A 10,681-nucleotide genomic window follows, 5' to 3' on the forward strand; every position below is an offset into this window, starting at 1 on the left:
TTCATTTTTATTTTAAAGTATATAAGTTTAAGGGAATACTATGGATGTTAGTTTCCAAATGCTAGTTATCCAACATTATATAAACACAACATATTGACATCAGGGGTACATATACAGAGTTAAACAAATATAAAAATATAATATAATATATAAAGTAAGGAAATAAAACATTTATCAAATACACACTTGGTATTGCTTTATTTTTAATATGTAATAGTCATTAAAACTCCAGTTCTTGTGAATGTGACATTTTCCCAAAAATAAAACGTGTTTATTAAAAAGTCCTGAAGACCATGGGTGTGAGTGTAAAACTATAATAAAAGTCATAGATCCGGGACAGAGCTATCCAATAGAATCACCCTACGTGTTTTTGAGTGGCGAATTGTGATTGGATGGCGGCCGATTACGCGGACCAATCAGAGCGTGGCAAGTCAGACAAGTTGCAGACGGAGGAGGCGTTGTTCGTGTTATCAGAAGTAGTTTGCATGAAAACACACGCACACACATTATCGTCAGTATTGATCCGGACAGAGTGTGTGTGTTGATGACACGTATTAGCCCTTTTATTAGCTGAGTTAATTAGCCTGAGACGAAGAGTTAAAACCCGTCGCCCGTGGAAATGAAGAAGCTCGCGCTGCTGCTGCTCGTGCTGCTTGGCGTTGCACATTTTGCGACCCTCAGCCGATGTGAAGATGGTAAGTGAAGCATTTAACATCTTAATGTGTTAACTGCATCTTAATTAGCTATTCCAGCAAAGCACGGAAGTGGCTGCTGTGCTAATTATTGGACCGCTAACTAGCTAGCTAAGTTAGATACCTTGCTAGTTCTGTTAGCGCGCTAGCTAACAGGACAGGTACGCTAATGACAACAGGACTGCCTTACACACATGAAAGTGCCTGGCCTGAAGGGGTCAACACTAACATAATGTGAATGCAAAAGGTTAATAAAGTCTTGTTTGGTGCGGTGTCTGTGTGCAGGTGTGGAGCATACACATTGTTATCTATATCTGTCTATATGCACAGGTGGGAGAGGTACCTCTACTTCTACTGTACCTGGGCAATTAAGTTATTGCTGAAAAAAACGAAGCACTTGAGTTAATGTAGGCCTTGTAACTGATTCACCAGCACTAACTATGGTATGATCTTGCTTGAAGTGAATATATCTGCACTTTCCTTGTTGTTCGGAGTTTGATTCTTTATGGCTTTTGCACTGATTGTAAGTCGCTTTGGAGAAAAGCGTCTTCTAAATTATAATTTATATCTTGTACTTGAGTAAAAGTAGAAGTACGAGAGTGAAGGAATACTCTAAGTAAAAGTCCTGCATTCAAAATGTTACTCAAGTAAAACTACAAAAGTATTAGCCTCAACATATAGTGCCAAAAGTAGTCATTGTGCAGATTGGTCCATTTCAGAATAATATATGATGTGTTTTTTAATTATTGATGCATTAAAGTGTTCTCAAAGCTGGTGAAGGTGCAGCTAGTTTGAATGACTTACAGTATATTGTTCTGACAATGATAAAACCATCTTTATAAACTAAACTAAATGCATAAATAGTTCTTAATCTAAGAATAGGAGCATACGCATTGTAGAAAACATTGATCTCTACCTTATTGCCCCTCTTAGTCTTATCTTTTTGAACCTGTCCTGTTTCAACAAGAAGCATGTTGATAAATGAATGCACTCGCCAAGTTTGAAATCAGTTTGTGTCCTCTCCTTGTTTGCTGGCAGAAGTTACAGAGGACAAGCAGGAAGCTGACGAAGAGGACAGTGATGAGGAGGAGGAGGATGATGAAGATGACACGGAGGTGAAGGAAGAGAATGGCGTGGCGGTTCTCAACAACAACAACTTCAACACTTTCATGGAGGGCAAAGACACAGTGCTGGTGGAGTTTTATGCCCCATGGTGCGTCTGTTAGGACATTCTTTATTCACACACATTTGACAGCAGCTCACTTTCCATATGCCTGTCAATATTGAAGTCTTCTTTGTTTATCCCTTTAGGTGTGGCCACTGCAAACAGTTTGCCTCAGAGTATGAGAAAATCGCTCAAGCTCTGAAGGAGAATGACCCTCCGATTCATGTAGCCAAAGTGGACGCAACAGTAGCCAATGAAATCGCGACCAAGTTCGAAGTGTCGGGCTATCCCACCTTCAAGATCATGAAGAACGGGGAAGCTGTGGACTACGATGGAGAGAGGACAGAGAAGGGTAGGGACATCTGGATAACTTAAGCATCATTCAACAAAACCTGACCTCGTTTTTTAAAATATGTTCAACGCCCGTTTGTTGCAGCTATTGTGGCTCGGGTGAAAGAGGTGGCGCAGCCAGATTGGAAACCCCCCCCTGAGGCGACGCTGGTTCTCACCAAGGACAACTTTGATGAGATTGTGAACAACGCAGATATCATCCTGGTGGAGTTCTACGCCCCATGGTCAGTCGGTAGACAATCTTTGATAAAATACAAATTGTTTAATGCCACTGTTGTCAATTTTGTTTCTCAAAAGTGACCCACCAAACAAACAGCCGCTGTGAAGCCTTAAAGGTCGCCTATTATACTGTTTTTCACCAATATATCACAGGTCTCAGATATATACAGAGCCTGTCTCTGATTGGCTGAAACACCAAACAGATCATTGCAGCATTACCCATAATCCCCTCTGTTTCAGCCCTGTTTCCAAAGTGCTGATTCTCTGTCTGTTACTTTAGACGAAAATAAGGAGCCCCTCCCCACGCCCCTCTGAGAGACATTTGGTTACAAAGAACACAATGGTGCTCTAGGAGGAGATTCAGGTGATAAGGGGGGGGGGGGGTTACCTTGGTTGGTGATTGGCTAATGGTTACACAAGCCAACAAAAAGGGAGAGAAACTTTAAGAGTCTCTTTCCACAGAGGGGACACATGTTGATGTAGAAGAGACATGAAGAAGAGGGGACACATGTTGATGTAGAAGAGACATGAAGAAGAGGGGACACATGTTGATGAAGAAGAGACATGAACAAGAGGGGACACATGTTGATGTAGAAGAGACATGAAGAAGAGGGGACACATGTTGATGTAGAAGAGACATGAAGAAGAGGGGACACATGTTGATGAAGAAGAGGGGACACATGTTGATGAAGAAGAGGGGACACATGTTGATGTAGAAGAGACATGAAGAAGAGGGGACACATGTTGATGTAGAAGAGACATGAAGAAGAGGGGACACATGTTGATGAAGAAGAGGGGACACATGTTGATGAAGAAGAGGGGACACATGTTGATGAAGAAGAGGGGACACATGTTGATGTAGAAGAGACATGAAGAAGTGGATTTTGCATAATAGGTGTCCTTTAATGAGACGTTCCTAACAACTCTCGATTCTGACTCCAGGTGCGGACACTGTAAGAGTTTGGCTCCAGAGTACGAGAAGGCAGCGAAGGATCTGAGTCAGCGCTCTCCTCCCATCCCTCTGGCCAAGGTGGACGGCACCATCGAGAGCGAGCTGGCGTCACGCTTTGACGTGACGGGATACCCCACCATCAAGATCTTCAGAAGGGGCAAGATGTTCGACTTCAACGGACCCCGGCAGCACCAAGGTGAGTCCCTCAGATATCTTTCTATGTAAATAGATACAGAACGCCAAAGTTATCAAATACTTGTTATCAAAAAAATCCTGAGAACATTTCAAAATATATTATATTTACTTAAATGTATTGTTTTTCAAATGAAATTCTTTGTTTTTACTAGATTTTGTTTTTAATTTTTTTATTACGTTAACTTTTTAATTCATTTTATTGATTTAATGATCTGTTTTTCATTGTTAGTTTTCGTCCAGGGCGGTCCGATTTGAAAGGCCAGGGGTTTCAACCTCTCCTGACGCATTTTTAAATCTTTCATTATCTGGCTTTCATGCAATCTGATGCATTTGCAAATAAAAGAAACAAATACAAGTCACTTCCTTGCATGCAAATGTTTCCTGCTCTTCCAGCCCATTTGATTGACCTCTTCCTCTTTAGGCATTGTTGATTACATGGGCGAACAGGCGGGGCCTCCCTCTAAGCAGGTCCAGGCAGTCAAACAGGTGCAGGATCTCATCAAAGATGGCGACGATGCCGTTATAGTCGGCGTGTTTTCCAGTGAACAGGATGCAGCTTACGAGATCTACATCGAAGCCTGTAAGTAGCACGACATTTGAGGGATGTTTAAAGGTCACCTATTGTGCAAAATCCACTTCTTCATGTCTCTTCTACATCAACATGTGTCCCCTCTTCTTCATGTCTCTTCTACATCAACATGTGTCCCCTCTTCTTCATGTCTCTTCTACATCAACATGTGTCCCCTCTTCTCCATGTCTCTTCTACATCAACATGTGTCCCCTCTTCTTCATGTCTCTTCTACATCAACATGTGTCCCCTCTTCTTCATGTCTCTTCTACATCAACATGTGTCCTCTCTTCTCCATGTCTCTTCTTCATCAACATGTGTCCCCTCTTCTCCATGTCTCTTCTACATCAACATGTGTCCCCTCTTCTTCATGTCTCTTCTACATCAACATGTGTCCCCTCTTCTTCATGTCTCTTCTACATCAACATGTGTCCCCTCTTCTTCATGTCTCTTCTACATCAACATGTGTCCCCTCTTCTCCATGTCTCTTCTACATCAACATGTGTCCCCTCTTCTTCATGTCTCTTCTACATCAACATGTGTCCCCTCTTCTTCATGTCTCTTCTACATCAACATGTGTCCTCTCTTCTCCATGTCTCTTCTTCATCAACATGTGTCCCCTCTTCTCCATGTCTCTTCTACATCAACATGTGTCCCCTCTTCTTCATGTCTCTTCTACATCAACATGTGTCCCCTCTTCTTCATGTCTCTTCTACATCAACATGTGTCCCCTCTTCTTCATGTCTCTTCTACATCAACATGTGTCCCCTCTTCTTCATGTCTCTTCTACATCAACATGTGTCCCCTCTTCTTCATGTCTCTTCTACATCAACATGTGTCCCCTCTTCTCCGTGTCTCTTCTACATCAACATGTGTCCCCTCTTCTTCATGTCTCTTCTACATCAACATGTGTCCCCTCTTCTTCATGTCTCTTTTACATCAACATGTGTCCCCTCTTCTTCATGTCTCTTCTACATCAACATGTGTCCCCTCTTCTTCATGTCTCTTCTACATCAACATGTGTCCCCTCTTCTTCATGTCTCTTCTACATCAACATGTGTCCCCTCTTCTTCATGTCTCTTTTACATCAACATGTGTCCCCCTCTTCTTCATGTCTCTTTTACATCAACATGTGTCCCCTCTTCTTCATGTCTCTTCTACATCAACATGTGTCCCCTCTTCTCCATGTCTCTTCTACATCAACATGTGTCCCCTCTTCTCCGTGTCTCTTCTACATCAACATGTGTCCCCTCTTCTTCATGTCTCTTCTACATCAACATGTGTCCCCTCTTCTTCATGTCTCTTCTACATCAACATGTGTCCCTTCTCCATGTCTCTTCTACATCAACATGTGTCCCCTCTTCTCCGTGTCTCTTCTACATCAACATGTGTCCCCTCTTCTCCGTGTCTCTTCTACATCAACATGTGTCCCCTCTTCTTCATGTCTCTTTTACATCAACATGTGTCCCCTCTTCTTCATGTCTCTTCTACATCAACATGTGTCCCTTCTCCATGTCTCTTCTACATCAACATGTGTCCCCTCTTCTCCATGTCTCTTTTACATCAACATGTGTCCCCTCTTCTCCGTGTCTCTTCTACATCAACATGTGTCCCCTCTTCTCCGTGTCTCTTCTACATCAACATGTGTCCCCTCTTCCTCATGTCTCTTCTACATCAACATGTGTCCCCTCTTCTCCGTGTCTCTTCTACATCAACATGTGTCCCCTCTTCTTCATGTCTCTTTTACATCAACATGTGTCCCCTCTTCTTCATGTCTCTTCTACATCAACATGTGTCCCCTCTTCTTCATGTCTCTTCTACATCAACATGTGTCCCTTCTCAATGTCTCTTCTACATCAACATGTGTCCCCTCTTCTCCATGTCTCTTCTACATCAACATGTGTCCCCTCTTCTCCGTGTCTCTTCTACATCAACATGTGTCCCCTCTTCTCCATGTCTCTTCTACATCAACATGTGTCCCCTCTTCTCCATGTCTCTTCTACATCAACATGTGTCCCCTCTTCTCCATGTCTCTTCTACATCAACATGTGTCCCCTCTTCTCCATGTCTCTTCTACATCAACATGTGTCCCCTCTTCTTCATGTCTCTTCTACATCAACATGTGTCCCTTCTCCATGTCTCTTCTACATCAACATGTGTCCCTTCTCCATGTCTCTTCTACATCAACATGTGTCCCCTCTTCTCCGTGTCTCTTCTACATCAACATGTGTCCCCTCTTCTTCATGTCTCTTCTACATCAACATGTGTCCCCTCTTCTTCATGTCTCTTTTACATCAACATGTGTCCCCTCTTCTTCATGTCTCTTCTACATCAACATGTGTCCCCTCTTCTTCATGTCTCTTCTACATCAACATGTGTCCCCTCTTCTCCATGTCTCTTCTACATCAACATGTGTCCCCTCTTCTTCATGTCTCTTCTACATCAACATGTGTCCTCTTCTTCATGTCTCTTCTATATCAACATGTGTCCCCTCTTCTTCATGTCTCTTCTACATCAACATGTGTCTCCTCTTCTTCATGTCTCTTCTACATCAACATGTGTCTCCTCTTCTTCATGTCTCTTCTATATCAACATGTGTCCCCTCTTCTTCATGTCTCTTCTACATCAACATGTGTCCCCTCTTCTTCATGTCTCTTCTACATCAACATGTGTCCCCTCTTCTCCATGTCTCTTCTACATCAACATGTGTCCCCTCTTCTCCGTGTCTCTTCTACATCAACATGTGTCCCCTCTTCTCCATGTCTCTTCTACATCAACATGTGTCCCCTCTTCTTCATGTCTCTTCTACATCAACATGTGTCCCCTCTTCTCCATGTCTCTTCTACATCAACATGTGTCCCCTCTTCTCCGTGTCTCTTCTACATCAACATGTGTCCCCTCTTCTCCATGTCTCTTCTACATCAACATGTGTCCCCTCTTCTCCATGTCTCTTCTACATCAACATGTGTCCCCTCTTCTCCATGTCTCTTCTACATCAACATGTGTCCCCTCTTCTCCATGTCTCTTCTACATCAACATGTGTCCCCTCTTCTCCATGTCTCTTCTACATCAACATGTGTCCCCTCTTCTCCGTGTCTCTTCTACATCAACATGTGTCCCCTCTTCTTCATGTCTCTTCTACATCAACATGTGTCCCCTCTTCTACATGTCTCTTCTACATCAACATGTGTCCCCTCTTCTTCATGTCTCTTCTATATCAACATGTGTCCCCTCTTCTTCATGTCTCTTCTACATCAACATGTGTCCCCTCTTCTTCATGTCTCTTCTACATCAACATGTGTCCCCTCTTCTCCATGTCTCTTCTACATCAACATGTGTCCCCTCTTCTTCATGTCTCTTCTACATCAACATGTGTCTCCTCTTCTTCATGTCTCTTCTATATCAACATGTGTCCCCTCTTCTTCATGTCTCTTCTACATCAACATGTGTCCCCCTCTTCTTCATGTCTCTTCTACATCAACATGTGTCCCCTCTTCTTCATGTCTCTTCTACATCAACATGTGTCCCCTCTTCTCCATGTCTCTTCTACATCAACATGTGTCCCCTCTTCTTCATGTCTCTTCTACATCAACATGTGTCCCCTCTTCTTCATGTCTCTTCTACATCAACATGTGTCCCCTCTTCTTCATGTCTCTTCTACATCAACATGTGTCCCCTCTTCTTCATGTCTCTTCTACATCAATATTGTGTAACCATTAGCCAATCAGCAACCAAGGTAACCCCCCCCCCCCCACCTTATCACCTGAATCTCCTCCTAGAGCACCATTGTGTTCTTTGTAACCAAATGTCTCTCAGAGGGGCGTGGGGAGGGGCTCCTTGTTTTCATCTAAAGTAACAGACAGAGAATCAGCACTTTGGAAACAGGGCTGAAACAGAGGGCATTATGGGTAATGCTGCAATGATCTGTTTGGTGTTTCAGCCAATCAGAGACAGGTTCTGTATATATCTGAGACCTGTGATATACTGATGAAAAACAGTATAACGGGCGACCTTTTAAAGTAATTTTCGCTTGCAGGACTTTCTTCAACTGTTTAACGGCAGTCAAATGGATGTGTGGCTTTAACTCTCATTGCTGTCTGTTCTGCAGGTAATTCACTGAGGGAAGACTTCACCTTCCGTCACTCCTTCAGCTCCGAAGTGACCAAACTGCTCAAAGCCTCGCCCGGTCAGATCGTCACCTCTCATCCCGAAAAGTTCCGCTCTAAATACGAGCCAGCGTCGCACACACTCGCAGTGGAGGTACTGTCCGTTTGATCATTTGATTTGAACTGGTTTCATTGGGTATTAAAACTCCATAAATGAATGTGCTTTCTTAGTTTAAGTGTTAAATGGACCAAAAAGCAATCATTTATAAGACTTATTTCAAAAGGAGTCACTTTGAACTCTAGACACATTTGTTAATTTATTTCCCAGGACTCCACGGCGGTGTCGGAGGTGCAGGAGTTCTTCAAAAAGCACGTGATTCCCCTGGTGGGCCACAGAAAACCAGCCAATGATGCCAAGCGCTACACCAAGACACCCCTAGTGGTGGTTTACTATGGAGTCGACTTCAGCTTTGACTTCAGGAAAGGTGAGTTTTCTGCAGGTTTGACCCTGGATCATAAAGAGGTCTGTGATGTGATTCTCCTCATTCATTGTATGAATTCCGTTTTTAAGGACTTTAATTATTGGTACTTTATTTATGGCATCCTCCTAGATTTTACGTACTTTAAAAAGAACTATAGTTATCAACATGTTTGACATATTAGTGTCATTTAACATTTTTAAGTCTTAATATGCTCTGACTTTTTTGTAACATATTTAATGAGTGACTTTTTGTAATATTTTCAGCTATACATTCCTAATTTGTTTTAAACATACTTAATTATACTATACTATTGTATTATGCTGTTTTTCTCTCATATATTTGAGATACAATACTTTACAGTTCTTAATATTTTCAACATGCTCTACTAATCAGAATACCTTTATTAGTCCAGAGGGGAAATGTGCGTAGTTACAGCTTAATGTGACATGCATTCAAAACAAAGTACTAAGTTATGATATAATAAAAAAAGTTACATAATTACACATCCTGTAGTTCTTAGGATTTAGCAGCCAGGTATATATTACAGTTATTAACGGCATATATATATATTGCACATAGGTGGTTGGTATTTAACAGCAGCAAGTTACACAATTTACAAAATACACACCTTGTAACAGTTCTAAGGATTTAGCAGCCAGGTATACAAATAAGGTATATACGGTTTTACTGATATTTTTGACATACTATGAAATTAATTATTTATTTTTTGGGGCATTTCTTATGATAAACTCTTAATGGGGTTATCTGACATCGTCAACAACCAATAATAATGATTACAAATTGTGCAAGATTTACAATGCAGTCACAAAACCCCTTTAACCTTGTTTGTCTTTTATATTGTTTTTAGCCACGCAGTTCTGGAGGTCCAAGGTGCTCGAGGTGGCCAAAGACTTCCCTGAGTACACGTTTGCTATCGGCGATGAGGAGGACTACGCAGAGGAGCTGAAGAGCCTCGGCCTCAGCGACAGCGGAGAGGAAGTGAACGTGGGGATTTTGGCAGATGGGGGCAAAAAGTTCGCCATGGATCCAGAAGAGTTTGACGCTGACGTGCTGAGAGACTTTGTGAAGGCTTTCAAGAAAGGTGAGGGCTGAGTTGTTGTTGTGGTCAATTTGCAAAGATGGGGTAACAACTTCTCTAGTGGAAATCCTGTTTTATTTAACTCATAAGAGCTGAGGTTTAACTTCCCAAAATAGACCCAAACATGTTTCTAGTGGTGTTTTAAGGGTTAATCCGCTCTAACACTTTGGACTGAAATGAATTCCACATTTGTTCTGAACTTCTTTCTCTTGTCAACAGGAAAGCTGAGCCCCGTCATTAAGTCCCAGCCGCTGCCAAAGAACAACAAAGGACCCGTTAAGGTCGTGGTCGGGAAAACCTTTGATGAAATCGTCATGGATACCCAGAAGGATGTCCTGATTGAGTTTTATGCCCCCTGGTGTGGCCACTGCAAGAAACTGGAGCCAGATTATGTGGCTCTGGGCAAGAAGTACAAGGGGGAGAAGAACCTGGTGATCGCCAAGATGGACGCCACGGCCAACGACGTGCCAAACGAGAACTACAAAACGGAAGGGTTCCCTACGATATACTTGGCCCCAAGCAACAGCAAGCAGAGCCCCATTAAATTTGAAGGGGGAGACAGAACTCTAGAGGGCTTCAGCAATTTCTTGGAAAAGCACGCCACAAAGCTATCGCAGAAAAGAGACGAACTTTGAAAGCCTCTAGCTAAGAACTCTCAACGCAGCGGAGATACAAACGGTGTTACTGAGATGCTGCGATGATTACAGTTCAATATTATTTTTTGTTTTCTGTTCATTCCAAGGGATTCAGCTTTCCTATGTTTCTGGAAAAAAGCATGTAAGCACTGTTGAGGATTTCCATCTTTTTAAATAAAAGAATGGCGGCTCTGAAGGCCAGCACTCAAATTCTCAA

At 42.3% G+C, this 10,681-nt stretch overlaps 1 protein-coding gene across 2 annotated transcripts; it reads left to right on the forward strand.

The window, feature by feature from the left end:
- The first annotated feature begins 412 nt into the window (after window positions 1–412).
- Window positions 413–10,681, forward strand: pdia4 (protein disulfide isomerase family A, member 4). 2 transcript variants are annotated; one of them, XM_034200082.1, is made up of 11 exons: window positions 413–695; window positions 1,731–1,905; window positions 2,004–2,209; window positions 2,294–2,432; window positions 3,370–3,575; window positions 3,996–4,154; window positions 8,251–8,402; window positions 8,577–8,733; window positions 9,599–9,832; window positions 10,049–10,489; window positions 10,537–10,681. In XM_034200082.1, the coding sequence occupies exons 1-10, from the start codon at window positions 620–622 to the stop codon at window positions 10,462–10,464; spliced, it is 1,920 nt and encodes a 639-aa protein (XP_034055973.1). In that variant the 5' UTR covers window positions 413–619; the 3' UTR covers window positions 10,465–10,489; window positions 10,537–10,681. The 2 variants fall into 2 exon arrangements, with proteins under 2 accessions (XP_034055973.1, XP_034055971.1); XM_034200080.1 differs by having other exon boundaries at window positions 10,049–10,681.

Source organism: Gymnodraco acuticeps, unplaced genomic scaffold, assembly GCF_902827175.1.
Source record: "Gymnodraco acuticeps unplaced genomic scaffold, fGymAcu1.1, whole genome shotgun sequence".
NCBI lineage: Eukaryota > Metazoa > Chordata > Actinopteri > Perciformes > Bathydraconidae > Gymnodraco > Gymnodraco acuticeps.